This window comes from Schistocerca cancellata, chromosome 12 (assembly GCF_023864275.1).
Source record: "Schistocerca cancellata isolate TAMUIC-IGC-003103 chromosome 12, iqSchCanc2.1, whole genome shotgun sequence".
Classification (NCBI taxonomy): domain Eukaryota; kingdom Metazoa; phylum Arthropoda; class Insecta; order Orthoptera; family Acrididae; genus Schistocerca; species Schistocerca cancellata.
The window spans coordinates 148,121,991-148,139,150 of NC_064637.1; the positions used below are offsets into that span (position 1 = coordinate 148,121,991).

Genomic DNA, 17,160 nt, shown 5'->3' on the forward strand with positions numbered 1-17,160 from the left:
TCTAAATGGGGTTATTAAAGCTTTGCTTCGGGATTTGTGATCCAACGTATGTGTATTCCTTTAATAAACGTATCGCGGACAGGCTCACAGCCTTCTATACTCTTCAGGTGTTTCTCTGACGACAGGAAACAATAAAAGTAGAAAAGAAGGCGTAGCACTGGGCATTGGTTGAAACAATATGGCTCACATCATTTACAGCACGAATTAAAATTTTAAAATTGGAGACAATATTTTTAGCATGATACAGAAGTATCATTTCTCCATTTTTACGTACATTCCTCTTTAAAAGGAGGGTAAATACTCATCGACTGTTTGACAATGAGACTACTTAGCGACTTCCAACAAACTTGAAACACAACTTCAAACGTTTTCTTAACTTTTTTCGGTGTTTTATACACCGGAGTTTGATTCATGAAAGAATCGAGGGCGAGGGGTTGCTGGCATCACTAAATTGGATCTTGCACGAAATTTCTACTTGACCACGAGATAGCAAAACTAGAAACGTGTTCCACCAAGCTAATGTAGCACGCTGTGGTCACTTGTGGGAGTCAATCTGCTTTGGTCTTACAATCGTGTCTTGTCCTGTCGGGACTACAGTAAATACTTGTGCGGAAATTATCCGCAACGTAAATCTGGTCTTTGGCGCCAGCGCATTATTTCCCAGACAGCTCAACTGTGTTCTCGCTCTTTCACAGTGACAAGACCTTGCCCCCTCTCAAGTGTTTACATTTCAAAGCAGACACACAAACATCTCTCGTCTTCCTGCTGTATTATCTCCAACTACAAGGTAAACAATAACCACATGTGTTCTGTTATTGTGAATAATCCCAAACCAGCTGCGCAAAAATATATTTCGTCAGGAACGGCAGCAAAGAAAATATAATCCTTTAAAGAACATTGCAAATAATGTTCCGCTTAAAACGTTTATTGATTATTACAACAGCTGTTTCGGAAGAGGGAAAGAGTGGATACACATGCCGGAGATGCCTAAAGATAGCATCTCTGACCACAGTCTGATCTAACATAAAACGTAAAGCTTCTTTGGTGCCAACTGTCATGAATTACGCTAAATATGTTACGATTTTACACTAAAATGTAACGTCCTGCTGCATAAAACCTAGCAGCATAAATTAAACGTGACTCCGAAATTTCTTGAATTTCACATGAAATGTGGCAAGAACAGTCACACTGTGTGTTATTTATACATCAGAAGAACGCTGACGTAAGTTGAGAACCAAAGACAGGTTACACATGCATGGCATATCTAAAGATATAATCACCTACGACTGTCAAAAAAATTACAGAAAATATTTACAATATTATATCAACATAATACACCACACTGTATAAAACAGCACAAAATCGAAGTGAAATCGATATTTTAGAATTTCACGTGAAGTATAGCAAGAACATTCACCACACAATCACACAAGATGTTATATATACGTCAGGACAACGTAGATGTAAGTCTCGCTCTTACGTACATAATTTAGATGTATAAAAATCAATTAAAACTTGGTCTGCGTAATTCGCGATAGTGAAAATTATGACCACACTTTGTTATACCTCAATAATTCACAAAATTCATCTATATAAAAAATTAAGTCTAAAACTCCTATAGAGCTTAGCACATTGCAAGTCTCAAACTTTGTACACGCAGGTACTTGAAAATGGAAATCTTCCGAAACGGCTGTCGTAATAATCATTAAATCTTATAAGTGGTGATACTGGGCCCTTACTTACAAGGTCTTTTCAGGATATATATTTCAATATAGGCCCAATGATCAAGAAAAATACAAACCGTTTCTTGTGTAATTTTCTGTAACCGGTCCAACGATACATTCGTGGTATTGAGGTTATCGTTGTGCTTAACTGAATACATACAAATAAATGTATGTTTTCCCTTGGAAATTTCCTCTGAATTGATTAGGCTTGCGAAACATATTCGATGGGCTGAGATATTTCGCGTTGTAATTTTCGGTTATAAACAATGTTGTGGAACTCCCCGCGTTAAGCTTACATTCATTACTTACGAAACCGATATCGGGCTCTTCGATTTATTACCCCTCTACTACTAACCATCTCTATTCGAAACACAAGTCGCAGACACCATGCACATACACCACTGCATGTAGGTGCAGAATTGTATCATTGTACCAGCTGTAGAGTGTTCAGGAATTGTTGTGCAGCTACAACGCATGTTGGATTAAGTTGATTAGAAAGCACTTCCTGCCGATCTCATCGTGATATGCTTCTAACGTATGCAGTTATTTCAGTTTTCAAGTCACAAAGCGTGCGTAGTCGATTGCGATTGGTACTATAGATTTTGCTGCTCCCCTAAAGAAAAAGTCTTGTGGAGTAATTGGCGAGGGAGAGGGCCATAGATTGTTTGATGTGACACGTTCTCCAAAAACTCTTCCTAAGGACGCATAGTGTTAAGTAAGGGCACAGTAGCGCAAACTTGATGAAACCATGAGGTTTAGCGTAGTCTTCAGTTGGCAGGAGAAATAGTGGATCGTTAAAGAATAATTTTTACTGTTGTTGGTTTCTTCAAAAAATAAAGTTCCAATAATGCGCCGTCTAGGTATTGCTGTGCATGATCGAGTTTTCTGATCGCGCAATAGTATTTCAAGGACAGTATGAGGGTTCTCCGTCGACCATAATCATACGTTTGGTGTGTTAAAATGACAAGAGGGGTGGAACCAAGTATCGTCTGTGTAGAAGATGACATAAAGGATAACAGTTGTATTTCTCTCAATAACAGATGTAAACCATTTACAGTAACGGATTCACTTCTCGTTGTTCGCATCATTCGAGCTTTTATTATTATAATTACCCAATCTTGTAAAGCGAATCAATGTTTTTTTGCAGTGATAACAGAATGCTCAAGGTTGGACATTCAAATATGGCAGAATTGGTAGACAAGTAGAATGTGAAGAACTAGGTGTTTGATATATGGGAGTTTGATTCGTTAGTGAGTCGCTGGTGGAACGGGGAAGGGTGGCAGGGTTATTTTTCGCTTACCAGATTATCGCAGTTTGCATTTTGACTTTTTCAGTAAACAATAAAATCGACAAATTACGGTTCTGCTTTTTACCCATGAAGATTTCACGTGCCTAACGTCAAATTTTAACTCATTTGTAAAATAATCTTGCATTTGAAGGTGTTTCATGCGTGGGAACGAGTAGTCACTGCTGATTAGAGGTATTCGATGAACCAACAACCCAGGTAGCACATGAGAATGATAGATTGAAACAGTCATGTCTGCTGATTCGGTGCTGTCAACTAATGGAGCAGAAAAGTATTGCCTTTATTTATGGACTTTCTTTCATATAATACCAACTCGGCTGCTATGAAATATATTACTACAGCACTATAAAGTATTCTTATCTTACTTCTGGAAAACTACCGCTGCGTTTGCAGCACTACAAACACAGAGCACCTACGGAGTGTGCCAACTCACATGGTCAAAACCACGGATACAGGAGAATTTTCTTAACTGGGTTCTTTGAGTTAAGGAAGTAGTGATGAAAAATGTTACTTGTGGTTTATTTAGTATTGAGAATCTTACACACCAGTTGTCAAACGTGTAATGTATTTACCATAACATGTTTCAGAACTGCGTTATCCCAGTATCAAGTACTGGAAGTTTCTATGCCTTTAGGCACACTCAGAAGTATAAGGCCTGCAGCAAACACGGACTGTCTCAAATAATACTATTCTCGGGACAGCTGGCCGCTGTGGCCGAGCGGTTCTAGGCGCTTCAGTCTGGAACCGCACTGCTGCTACGGTCGCAGGTTCGAAATCTGCCTAGGGCATGGAATGTGTGTCATGCCTTTAGGTTAGTTAGGTTTAAGTAGTTCTAAGTCTAGGGGACTGATGACTTCAAATGTTAAGACCCATAGTGATTACAGCCATTTGAACCATTTTTTTCTCGGAACACCTCGTATTGGCGCATAATACTCTCACAAGGCTCAATAATGTAATCTTAAGTTTAACAGGGACATTTAAACCATTAAACAAATTGTTTTTCCGATGCATATTGTCAAAAAAGGCTGACGAATTCAGCACTCAGTCTCGAATCCTATCTGTATTAAATTTCAGCTTCTGAATAACGGTCTTCACTGCGTATAAATTGAGAATACGCACCGAAGTCAGCAGCTGAAATCTAGATACGCAACAAAATACAGATTGGATTTGCGGCTGATTGTTGGATACTTTTTATTAATGTACCGTAGTACAACCGCTGTACGCATCTGTTTCACTAGAATCAAATTTTATTGATATATATTATTTCCCCATGTACATAATTTTAAACAACAATTGTATACATAACAATGTGCTGTTTTGCTTTCTGTCTCGCAGTCGTTTTTGTCAGAAAACCTATATATTACTAAAATTATAATATCCTAATTTTGTTTAGTGAATCAATGTATTTTGTAGTAGTAACTGAACGCTAAAGGTTGAACATTCAAATATGGCAGAACTGACAGACAAGCTTCGACCATAGATACTAGTAGACTGGCCTTGCTGTGCAGAAGCTATGGGGCTAGTGTCTCTCCAACATAAACCACGTGACTGTTGGCAAAACGTGGCGGGATTTCAAATCAGCGGTCTGCCATCCTATGTTTGTATTGGATTTTCCCCAGATTTCTCAATTGACTGTCAAACGCTTCCAACAAAAACTACTTTTTTATTTGTGAAAAATTATGCCAGAACTACATTTGACTTGGATTTGTTCAAAGTACCATTTATAAAATCTAACATACATCGAACGCCACTCTGGTGGGCAGCGGGACGAAATTACTATAAACTATCAATTATAGTAAAATGTCGTTAAAATTCTTTTAAACAGTAAGAGTGGGCTCGTGTCAAAACTTTAAACATTGTATTCGCCACGTTTCGAGCTCTAGTCACTTATAAAAGAAAATGGGCTGTGGGAATTATGTCAGCTATAGGTGTCAAACTTGTTTACTTTAGGAGCAGGTCCATTTTAGAGTATCAATTTTAGGTGCACTTCAAAGGTTAAGTTCCCACTATTTTTACAAAAGTTTAAACTATCAGTTTAAAAAAAATGATATTTTAGATGAAAGGTGAGACTTTGCAGTTTCAGAAAATAATTTTGGAGCCTAGGTTTAAAAATGACAGACACTGTAAATACAAATTATAGATATACATTGTAAATAATAACTAACCTATAAAAACAGTTCTCTGCGAAGTGCTTCGAGCAAAGGCGCGCATGTGCGAACGGCTTAAAGTTTTTCCGTTTCAGGGCCTGTATCCAAAGCTGCCTTCGGTTTTCATCCTTAGGGAACCTATGAGTAGGAACGAGAAACGATTATGCTTACTTCTGTAACCGAATTATCACAGATACTTTCCAAAATGTAATATGAGTCTGACTTTACAGGCATCACTTTCAACACTTTAATTTACGTGATACTCTATTTCAAGTGTAAAAAACATATAAAAGTTACTTCAGCAGATTTCAATAAACGCATCTGCACTATCATAGAAACACTTACACGTGAAATGTAATGCCATTTCCCCGACAAAACGATGAGTACATCCATAAGCGCAACACGAAACATCCATGTTTTGCCAACATTCACGTGACTTCAGCCCAGAGATGTTGGAGCCACGAAAATGACGTCAGGGCCAGTCTATTATATTTATGGTCGAAGCAGACAAGCAGAATGTTCCCATTATGGGAAATTGTATATGCTGCTTTACAGGTAGTCTAGAAAGCCATTTAGTACACTTACCACACACTATCTAAAAAAACGAAACGTGTTGAATATTCTGAAGCTTTGTAATTGTAGGGAGTTCAGAAATTAATGTTACCTCAAACACAATAAATTAAAACAAAGGCGTCTTCCTCATTCATGTTCTATAAGACTTACTGTATATTCGAGTTGTGTGCCTTCAAGGCTGCATTACGGAAACGAAATCTGCGCCCTGTGGCACAATTTTCAAAGACACCCCAGATTAGGACGTGCAACCAATTGCCCCACATATATTTAGCAACTGCGAAGCACTGCCGAGTTTGCTAGTATCAAATATAAATTTACGTGTTACGAAATATTTTCGACAGGTATTTGTCTGAAGTGTAGTCTTGTACAGAGTTGAAACATGGATGACAAGGAGTTCAGACAAGAAGAGAAGTTTTCGAAATGAGGTGCTATAGGTGAATAAGTAATGAGGAGCTACTGACTAGAACTGGAGAGAAAATAACTTTTTGATGCAACTTGACTAAAAGACGAGATCAGTTTCTAGGACACATCCTGAGACATCATGGAATTATCAATATTTTAATGGGGTGAAGTGTGCGGGGTGGGGGGGGGGGTAAAAGATTGTAGGATAATCTCAAGCTCTGATACGGCAATAATGGTGAAACGGATGTAGGTTGCAGTAGTTATGTAAGGAGAAAGAGGACTGCACAGGATAGGCTAGTATGGCGAATCGTGAATGAGAGACCACAACACAAAAACAACTCACCTGCTCTGTTCTGCAATTTTTGTTTTGTTTTAGGACCTGGTCATACACCAAGATTTGATGATTTCCTGTCCGTTATACTTTGTTGCAGATCGTATAACCTTTTACGCCATCACCTTCCGCTAACTACAGCAAGAGGCGAGAGCTCAAGACATCGAACCTCCGTTTATCAGGAAACTTCCTCGGCTATAGCAGAGTCCTAGAGTCATAGGATAACAGAAAGGACGTGGAGGCTACTGTTTGAGACAATCATCAGTGAGTGTCACAGACTGCGTGATTAGAAGCAGAAAACTTGGGACATATCGAGTGACTGACGTTTGTGAAAACTGCTTTCTGCTGCAAAGATACTGAAAAAACACTAGGAGTTACAGTTAAAACAGCTCAGTGTAACAACAGGTTCCCCTCCCTACTCTGAAACAGTTTGTCAGTTTGCAACAAGACGACAAGCTCTGGTTGGGTGTGTACTGAACACACAGAGTATTTGCTTGTGTGTAAAAATACATCGAACAACAACGCTGAGAGATCAAATTTAAGAAGCAGTGTGGTATTCCTTACATTATTTCTTCGTACCTTGCACGTCGCCGGAAGTACTCAACTGACAGTGCCGAACGGAAATAAACAGCTAACAACGAATCAATTGAGTATAATCAATTGAGCACTCCTTCGATTACTTCTGCATCCTTAATCATTTACAGGGGAAGTACCGAACTGAGGTTTTTTTTTAGATATCAAGGAAGAACCAGCAGTTCTGGAAAGGAGGATCAGCTTTATCCTTAGCAAAGATCAAGGGTGCTTGGAATTCGATTTGTTATCTGGGCTGTTTCCAAGTGGGTAGGTGGCATCAGTTTTCAGATATATACCAGTAGCGGTTCATATCTTGGGACACTTAGTCTTGTTGAGAGTCAGCAGGACTGCACTGCGAAGCTGTCGTTAGGGCTGTGTTCTCCACGTGTGGTCTCCTTCAGTTGGACTAATGCCAGACAATAACTGAACCAGGTGACAGGTGGTCTCCAGACTGTGGGACATCGGTCGTCAGTGCGACGTAGTGAACTATGGGAGACTACATGGTGCAGTGTGAGATGTACCACCAGCGGCCACTGCAAACTGGAGAAATCCTGTGGGGGTCGCCTGGAGATCAGCTGCAGACTCCAGTTCCAGTCGGCGAGCTCACAGAGGCTCCACCATCCAGCAGCCTCAGCCAACCCATGACCTCCTCAGAGCTCAGCGCCATAGAGCTGATGCCCAAGAGGGACTGCGACCCCATAGCGGGCTACGAGACACCAGTGACCACACCCGATGCCAACAGCAGCTCGCCCGATGCTCTCAGGTATGTAATGTCTTTGCTCAGATAGTTGTTGTTGTGGTCTTCAGTCCCGAGACTGGTTTGATGCAGCTCTACATGCTACTCTATCCTGTGCAGGCTTCTTCATCTCCCAGTACCTACTGCAACCTACACTCTTTTGAATCTGCTTAGTGTATTCATCTCTTGGTCTCCCTCTACGATTTTTGCCCTCCACACTGCCCTCCAATACAAAATTGGTGATCCCTTGATGCCTCACAACATGTCCTACCATCCGATCCCTTCTTCTAGTGAAGTTGTGCCACAAACTCCTCTTCTCCCCAATTCTATTCAATACCTCCTCATTAGTTATGTGATCTAACCATCTAATCTTCAGCATTCTTCTGTAGCACCACATTTCGAAAGCTTCTATTCTCTTCTTGTCCAAACTATTTACCGTCCATGTTTCACTTCCATACATGCCTACACTCCATACAAATACTTTAAGAAACGACTTCCTGACACTTAAATCTATACTCGATGTCAACAAATTTCTCTTCTTCAGAAACGCTTTCCTTGCCATTGCCAGTCTACATTTTATATCCTCTCTACTTCGACCATCATCAGTTATTTTGCTCCCCAAATAGAAAAACTCCTTTACTACTTTAGGTGTCTCATTTCCTAATCTAATTCCCTCAGCATCACCCGACTTATTTCGACTACATTCCATTATCCTCGTTTTGCTTTTGTTGATGTTCATCTTATATCCTCCTATCAAGGCACTGTCCATTCCATTCAACTGCTCTTCCAAGTTCTTCGCTGACAGAATTACAATGTCATCGGCGAACCTCAAAGTTTTTATTTCTTCTTGTATGCAACACATTCTAAAGCCGTTCACAAAGGAAATGAAGCACCCAGAACCATAGGGGCCCAAAGCACAGACATAAAGTTCTGGAAAAAATAGCTGTTTGTGAAAATCAGTTTTGTAGACAAACCACCAGTCTCATGTTTCACTTGTTTCTCACCCACGTTTCAACATCCTATATTTCCTATAAAGAAATAATGAACCCACTTCGTCATGAAATTTTAATTAATATTTAGGACTATTACTAGTAATGTTAATCCACAAAATTTTCATGTGTATGTATTTAGTTTAATTTTTGGTGTTGTGTAGGAAATATTAAACTGTGGTCTCCCTCTAAGTGACTCGAAGACAGTGGTGGCCTCCCACAACTCCAGTGAAAAAAATGTTACTCTAACCAACAGTTCATGCGAACCTGTTAAACACTTCATTGTTGTAAAATTTCTGAAATGTTCCTTTTCAGCACGAATATTTGGTTCAGTAGCTAGGTCGGTATAACTTAAGTGTTCTTAAATCCTCAGCGTCTAGTTATAGACTGAAATACTGAAACGATGGTACGCGAGGCTACGGTGGAGCATCTCTTCTAAAGCTTACAGATTTTATTAAGAAATGAGCATCAGTGTAGCTAGTGACCGTTCTTACAGCAATTAAAATTCGTGCTTTGGGCCGATATGGAAGTGATGTTCAAATGTGTGTGAAATCTTATGGGACTTAACTGCTAAGGTCATCAGTCCCTAAGCTTACACACTACTTAACCTAAATTATCCTAAGGACAAACACACATATCCATACCCAAGGGAGGACTCGAAACTCCGCCGGGACCAGCCGCATATGAAAGTGAGTATGAGAGAAATGGAAGAGACAGCTTTCCGCAAATGTTCCTATATTAAATGTAGGGGTACAGCACTGATAAAACTGGTTCACCTTAACATCAACAGATCCCAGAAGCCTGTATGCATGCTAAAATCTCAAAATCGACGACGGTGTGCTTTGGCCCTTATGGTTCTCAGCATCTTGAACATATTGACAGGAAGAGAAAGTGTTACACCATGATATACCAGTCCGAAATTAGTAGAACTTTGTGGAAATGTTCATCTCAGAACCGGTACTAAATGATCTGCATTTATCCATTACGAGAGAACTGGAAGCTATTTTCCTACATTATGTACTCTGGTGCTTGAGTTCAGGATAATTCACATTGTACTTTACATACACAAAGTTCGATCGTTCCGCAATAAATATAATGTGCCATCGGAGGTTGCCACAGATATCGTCACATTATTATCTTGGGATGTCAGGACGCGCTTCCCACGAATCGTCAACTAGAGCTGCACAGATATATCTGTAAAGAGACGCCCGTTCATGTGTATTGAAACCAAAGAAACAAGGAAGAGTTAATGAGGACTGAAGTTTAACGTGCTGTTGACAACAGAGGCGTTAGAGAAGGAACAGAAGCTGTATTGGGGAAAAACGAGGAAAGATACGAGCCATGTTGTTTTGAAAGGCACAGTCCCAGCACTTAACTTAGCAATTTAGGGAAACGACGCAAAACCTAGTCTGGATGGTCACATCGGAATTTTAACCACCATCCAAAGCTTTCCCAACTGTCACTAAACTTCCGTTGTCGATGAATTGCCCAAGAATATTTTGATCGCTACATTCAATTCCTGCTCATTCATTTGAACGAAAATCTCGCAACACAACTACTAACCCTTTAGTGACCAAATTATTTCCGGAAGTTGTAAACTTTTTATGAACACTTTATTGGGCTAAGAAACCGTTCATAAAATCGTAGTTTAAATATTGAAAGTGAGAGTTTAGCCTACGAGTATAGAAAAATTAGTGGGAACTACTATTCCCACCGAACTCTGGAGTAACCTCACTTGCTAATTTAAAAAAAAATGTATTTCCTTTATTTTTTAGTACAAAAACATGTTAAACATTACATTTATATTTGTATTAGTTCATACTGTCCTTTGAGTTCACTAAGGTGATGTACTATGGAACTTAGAGAAGCATGGTACTACACACAAAGGTACACGATAGTTGCTACACATTATTTTTGTTCTCTTTTCTTTGTTCTTGGTGCTACATTGGCAGCATCTTCTGTTTGTTGTACCTTTTGTAGGGAAATGAGTTCCAACTTTCTCCAGACAAACTTCATCTGGTACTCCAGACACACCTCTTTTTGGTGTTTGAAAATGAACAGGCCTTCCTCTTCTCTTACGACTTGAGAAGACAGAGATAAGCTCCCTTGCCAAGTGCAGTCTAAATGTTATCTGGTCTGCTTCTGTCTTCTGTAGCTTCCACATAACGTAGGAATTGACAACTGCCAAATGCACAAGATAGAAAAACAATTTGTGCCACCACTTCCATGAACGACGGCCTACAGCATACTGTTCACGCAGCTGATCAAATCTATCCACTCCTCCCATTATTTTATTACACTCTGCCACAGCCAATGAGCAGAATACTTCACTTCTGCTTCCACAAACTTACCTTGTAATATTTATGTAATTTTCAGTCAAATCCAGCAAATATACACGAATACTATCTCCCTCATAAACATAAAAGTAGATAAATACGACACAAGTCACTTCACACGCAAAATGAAAGCACACTATCCGAAAAACGCTGTAGCGGTCGAAACAGTGAATCGTTTTCACGCGGGAACTGCGCTTCTGCATTGATTGACTCACGAGGTAGAAATACAACAGCTTTCGCCTAACCATTGACAATCTACACATAGTTAGCACACTCTAACAGAGATGGTAGCGAAAGTTAGAAGTGGGAACACAGATTATCACTGAACTTACAGCGAAAACAAATAAGCGAGACCTATAGTTCCCACTGGTCACTAAAGGGTTAAAATATTAACAGATCTGTCTCGCAAATAACTTTGACATTCGACTTGCACCATTGCGCAGTTTATACCAAAAGACAAAAATAACAACTTTGTGGAGGTTAGCACCAGCTCTGTATCCGGCTGGTGAGAGCTGTTCAACTGGCATTGGCACCTTGTAACCCGGTCTGGGTTTCGGCATACTCGTGGTCGTCATCTTCAGCAGAAACTGGTTGAATGTCTGCAGGTTCAACCAGGGCAGCTCGTCGGCGTACTGGTCACAGGAGGGACCGGCGTCCCCGGCATCGGTGAGCACCGTCACCCTGGGTTCGCCGAGCATCGATCACCTGTACCTCGGCATCGGAGCCCCTACTACGCTGCTGCCACCTTTTGCGGATCCACAGGTACGCTCTGTCCAAAGACTTATTGAAGTGATACAAGATATAAAAATTGTCATAATTATGCATCATACGAATTTACTTAATTTAAAAGGTTCTAAATACTGGACAAGGAAGTTATTGTCTATGGGTTATTACTGTGAATCATTTGGGAAAACGAAGAGAAGCCCAAATCGAGATAGGTGTATCTGGTAAACAAACCCTGTATCATCTTAAATTAGCATCTTTCCAATGTTCACAGTACATATCTGTGACTTACAGTTGACAGTAATTAGCAAACGTCTTCTGTATTATCTTCATGCGTTCTACCCCGCGTACACCTAGAAGGTGTTTACACTGCTGGCCTACAACATCAACGAGGTTCTCTTCCAAGTGTACATCCCTTCTTCATAGAACAATTCCTCTGAGCCATGAATCTTGGTATCGCCGTGTTAAGTCAGGTAATGGATCGACCAATGGAGGTAGCTTGAGGACCTTTGAAAGCAGGCACACCAATGATCAGCAATATGACTGAAACATCACTTAAACCATGATAAGGTATTCAAATCTTAACACTACAGTGAATCGCTACTCAATAGTTTAATTAAATGAATCTCATGTATTCAAGTAGGATATGGAGGTAGTTCTCCCTATAACAAGTTTGCAAATTGTGTTCATAAACCTGCTGGTTAGCCACTAATAGGATTCAGCTCATACTGAACCCTATCAAAAATCTGTTCTGTAGCGCTGTGGTCACTATTTTGTCAATATGTCATTGGAAGACTCCTCAGTAAGTTAATTGGAGGGCCATACTAGTTTTGAGGTTCGCCGATGACATTGTAATTCTGTCAGAGACAGCAAAGAACCTGGAAGAGCAGCTGAACGGAATGGACCGTGTCTTGAATGGAGAATATACGATGAACATCAACAAAAGCAAAACGAGAATAATGGAATGTAGTCGAATTAAATCGGGTGATGCTGTGGGAATTAGATTAGGAAAAGAGACAAAATAGTAAAGGAGTTTTGTTATTTGGGGAGCAAAATAACTGATAATGGTCGAAGTAGAGAGGATATAAAATGTAGACTGGCAATGGCAAGGAAAGCGTTTCTGAAGAAGAGAAATTTGTTAACATCGAGTGTAGATTTAAATGTCAGGGAGTCGTTTCTGAAAGTATTTGTATGGAGTGTAGGCATGTATGGAAGTGAAACATAGACAATTAATAGTTTGGACACGAAGAGAATAGAAGCTTTCAAAATGTGGTGCTACAGAAGAATGCTGAAGATTAGATGGGTAGATCGCGTAACTAATGAGGAGGTATTGAAAAGAATTGGGGAGAAGAGAAATTTGTGGCACAACTTGACTAAAAGAAGGGATCGGTTGGTAGGGCATATTCTGAGGCATCATGGGATCACCAATTTAGTATTGGAGGGCAGCGTGGAGGGTAAAAATCGTAGAGGGAGACCAAGAGATGAATATACAAACAGATTGAGAAGGATGTAGGTTGCAGTAGGTACTGGAAGATGAAGAACCTCGCAAAGGATAGAGTAGCATGGAGAGCTGCATCAAACCAGTCTCTGGACTGAAGACCACAACAACAACAACTAACTTCGTGAAATGAGATCAAGTAAGACACTGACATCAATTTTGGCCCGAAAATTTTCTTGCCACTTGCATTAAAGTGCCTCAAACGATAACCGTATAAAGCTCAGTGTATAAATGAAAGATGTAGGGCGTATTGAAGCATTAATAAAAAAAAACAGAGCGGAAATCGTAAACATACAAACAACATACTTTATCCGAGTGTATTAAATAAATCTAACATCGCAACTATACTAAGTCGCGTCTATCATAACGAAAAAGGAAATCTCATTCTGTTTTCATATTGTAACATATATTTGCATGAGCCATCACTGCTTACACATCTTTCCATAATCTTTTAATTCATTTAGCAACGTACACTGAGGTGATAAAAGTCCTGGAGTTCCTCCTAACGTAGTGTCGGAGCTCCCTTTGACCGACTTAGTGCGGCAACCCGGTGTGTCATGGAATCAACGCGGCGTTGGAAGTCCCCTAAATTCATCCTTTGCCGATCATCTCTTAATTACTGGACGCGTGCCTAAAGCCATAGGCGATAGCAATATTCTGCATACCGAAAAGAAGGGGCGTAGGTTAGATGTTTTAGAGGAATTGGAGATTTTCAAACATCTCTCTCGTCATGATGGCCTCATTCTCAACGAACAGCTGCAGCTGCGAAATAAAAACTTTTCCGACTGTATAAAGCCATTGCTTGATCTTTGATTCAGATTTCCTCATGCAGTTTACCGAAATGTTGTTTTCCTGTTACATCTTTGCTCTTTGTTGTATGCCATAACTGACGCTTTTTTACGTTACAGAATGTATCTGTGTTTAAAGCAGATAAATATGTAACTTCATCCTGTTATTATTAGTGCTTACGTTATGCCTGAATCAGGTGCATCACAATTTCATGTGTCTAATTCTGAATGTACAGTAGCATAGTTGTTTCTGCGGCTACTAGATGGCGCTCGTAGCAACACCATGTTTACTTGCCCACACTTTCTAACGTGGGCACCTCAGTCTTTTTGCAACACTTGTCCACTCAAGTACGAGCAGCCCTTAGCCGCTCGCCATCTTATTTACAACTATGCATGACGTCGACTTTCCGGCTTATATTTTTTAAATGTGTGTTGTAAGTACTGCATCTCTTTCTAGTAAGTACAAACTTTAATTTTATTAATGTATTGTATACCTAATATGTTTTAGAACAGTTAGTTTAATTCTGAAGACGACGCTCATAGTAGCGTCGAATCCTGGTCAATTTTGACTTAATAACTAATGAGGAGGTACTGAATATACACTCCTTGAAATTGAAATAAGAACACCGTGAATTCATTGTCCCAGGAAGGGGAAACTTTATTGACACATTCCTGGGGTCAGATACATCACATGATCACACTGACAGAACCACAGGCACATAGACACAGGCAACAGAGCATGCACAATGTCGGCACTAGTACAGTGTATATCCACCTTTCACAGCAATGCAGGCTGCTATTCTCCCATGGAGACGATCGTAGAGATGCTGGATGTAGTCCTGTGGAACGGCTTACCATGCCATTTCCACCTGGCGCCTCAGTTGGACCAGCGTTCGTGCTGGACGTGCAGACCGCGTGAGACGACGCTTCATCCAGTCCCAAACATGCTCAATGGGGGACAGATCCGGAGATCTTGTTGGCCAGGGTAGTTGACTTACACCTTCTAGAGCACGTTGGGTGGCACGGGATACATGCGGACATGCATTGTCCTGTTGGAACAGAAAGTTCCCTTGCCGGTCTAGGAATGGTAGAACGATGGGTTCGATGACGGTTTGGATGTACCGTGCACTATTCAGTGTCCCCTCGACGATCACCGGTGGTGTACGGCCAGTGTAGGAGATCGCTCCCCACACCATGATGCCGGGTGTTGGCCCTGTGTGCCTCGGTCGTATGCAGTCCTGATTGTGGTGCTCACCTGCACGGCGCCAAACACGCATACGACCATCATTGGCACCAAGGCAGAAGCGACTCTCATCGCTGAAGACGACACGTCTCCATTCGTCCCTCCATTCACGCTTGTCGCGACACCACTGGAGGCGGGCTGCACGATGTTGGGGCGTGAGCGGAAGACGGCCTAACGGTGTGCGGGACCGTAGCCCAGCTTCATGGAGACGGTTGCGAATGGTCCTCGCCGATACCCCAGGAGCAACAGTGTCCCTAATTTGCTGGGAAGTGGCGGTGCGGTCCCCTACGGCACTGCGTAGGATCCTACGGTCTTGGCGTGCATCCGTGCGTCGCTGCGGTCCGGTCCCAGGTCGAAGGGCACGTGCACCTTCCGCCGACCACTGGCGACAACATCGATGTACTGTGGAGACCTCACGCCCCACGTGTTGAGCAATTCGGTGGTACGTCCACCCGGCCTCCCGCATGCCCACTATACGCCCTCGCTCAAAATCCGTCAACTGCACATACGGTTCGCGTCCACGCTGTCGCGGCATGCTACCAGTGTTAAAGACTGCGATGGAGCTCCGTATGGCACGGCAAACTGGCTGACACTGACGGCGGCGGTGCACAAATGCTGCGCAGCTAGCGCCATTCGACGGCCAACACCGCGGTTCCTGGTGTGTCCGCTGTGCCGTGCGTGTGATCATTGCTTGTACAGCCCTCTCACAGTGTCCGGAGCAAGTATGGTGGGTCTGACACACCGGTGTCAATGTGTTCTTTTTTCCATTTCCAGGAGTGTAATTGGGGAGGAGCTTGTGGCACAACTTGACCAGAAGAAGGGATCGGTTGGTAGGACATGTTCTGAGGCATCAAGGGATCGCCAATTTAGTACTGGAGGGCACCGTGGAGGGTAAAAATCGTACAGCCGGCTGGGGTGGCCGAGCGGTTCTAGGCGCTACAGTCTGGAGCCGCGGGACCGCCACGGTCGCAACTTCGAATCCTGCCTCGGGCATCGATGTGTGTGATGTCCTTAGGTTAGTTAGGTTTAAGTAGTTCTAAGTTCTAGGGGACTGATGACCTCAGATGTTAAGTCCCATAGTGCTCAGAGCCATTTGAACCATTTATAAAAATCGTAGAGGGAGACCAAGAGATGAATACACTAAGCAGATTCAGAAGGATGTAGGCTGCAGTAGGTACTGGGAGATGAAGAAGCTTGCACAGAATATGGTAGCATGGAGAGCTGCATCAAACCAGTCTCAGGACTGAAGACCACAACAACAACATCTGTGACCGAGGGCTTATTTGTTCTGATATAATTCTGACTCCGTCACTGAACCTTAGCAGCTTATGTTCAAAGTTTTACATTTCACATAAGTCACATGAGTACAAATGGCACGTTTGCCAATAAACTGCATTCTTATTCCCTGTGTACACAAAGCTACATCCGTCTGTATTTGTGAAGATGCTACCCCACAACTTTTGTCACCTCAGTGTACTGTGTTCTACACAGTCGCAAGCCTTTGTCTAGTCACAATGTGTCGAGGATTCTCTCAGGCTCAAGACTGTTCATCTGCACAGGACTGCTTCGGCAACGCCGGAGACTTCCTGTACGGAGCGGCGATGGCAGAGGCCGGCGTCACGTTCCCGGACAGTCAGTTCGCACCACCCACTCGAGACGCATCTTCTGCTGGAGCTTTTGTCATGGACAAGTTCCTGTCTGCAGGTGACCAATCCAATAGTGGACAGGAGGAGGCCCAGCACACAGGGACCCTGGCAGCGCTCCACTCCACTGGGAGGTCCACCTCCCTGA

The 17,160-nt window shown here is 41.9% G+C and overlaps 1 protein-coding gene across 1 annotated transcript; it reads left to right on the forward strand.

Annotated features, from left to right (window-relative positions):
* The first annotated feature begins 6,941 nt into the window (after positions 1–6,941).
* LOC126109535 (uncharacterized) lies at positions 6,942–17,160 on the forward strand. The gene is made up of 4 exons (XM_049914554.1): positions 6,942–7,819; positions 11,723–11,879; positions 16,929–17,073; positions 17,147–17,160. Exons 1-4 carry the CDS (start codon positions 7,545–7,547, stop codon positions 17,158–17,160), a joined length of 591 nt encoding a protein of 196 aa, XP_049770511.1. The 5' UTR covers positions 6,942–7,544.

Coding starts and splice junctions, on each gene's coding strand:
- LOC126109535 (XM_049914554.1), top strand. CDS start 7,545: ATGGGAGACTACATGGTGCAGTGTGAGATGTACCACCAGCGGCCACTG. Junction 7,820..11,722: donor AGCTCGCCCGATGCTCTCAG/GTATGTAATGTC, acceptor GAATGTCTGCAG/GTTCAACCAGGGCAGCTCGT. Junction 11,880..16,928: donor CACCTTTTGCGGATCCACAG/GTACGCTCTGTC, acceptor TCATCTGCACAG/GACTGCTTCGGCAACGCCGG.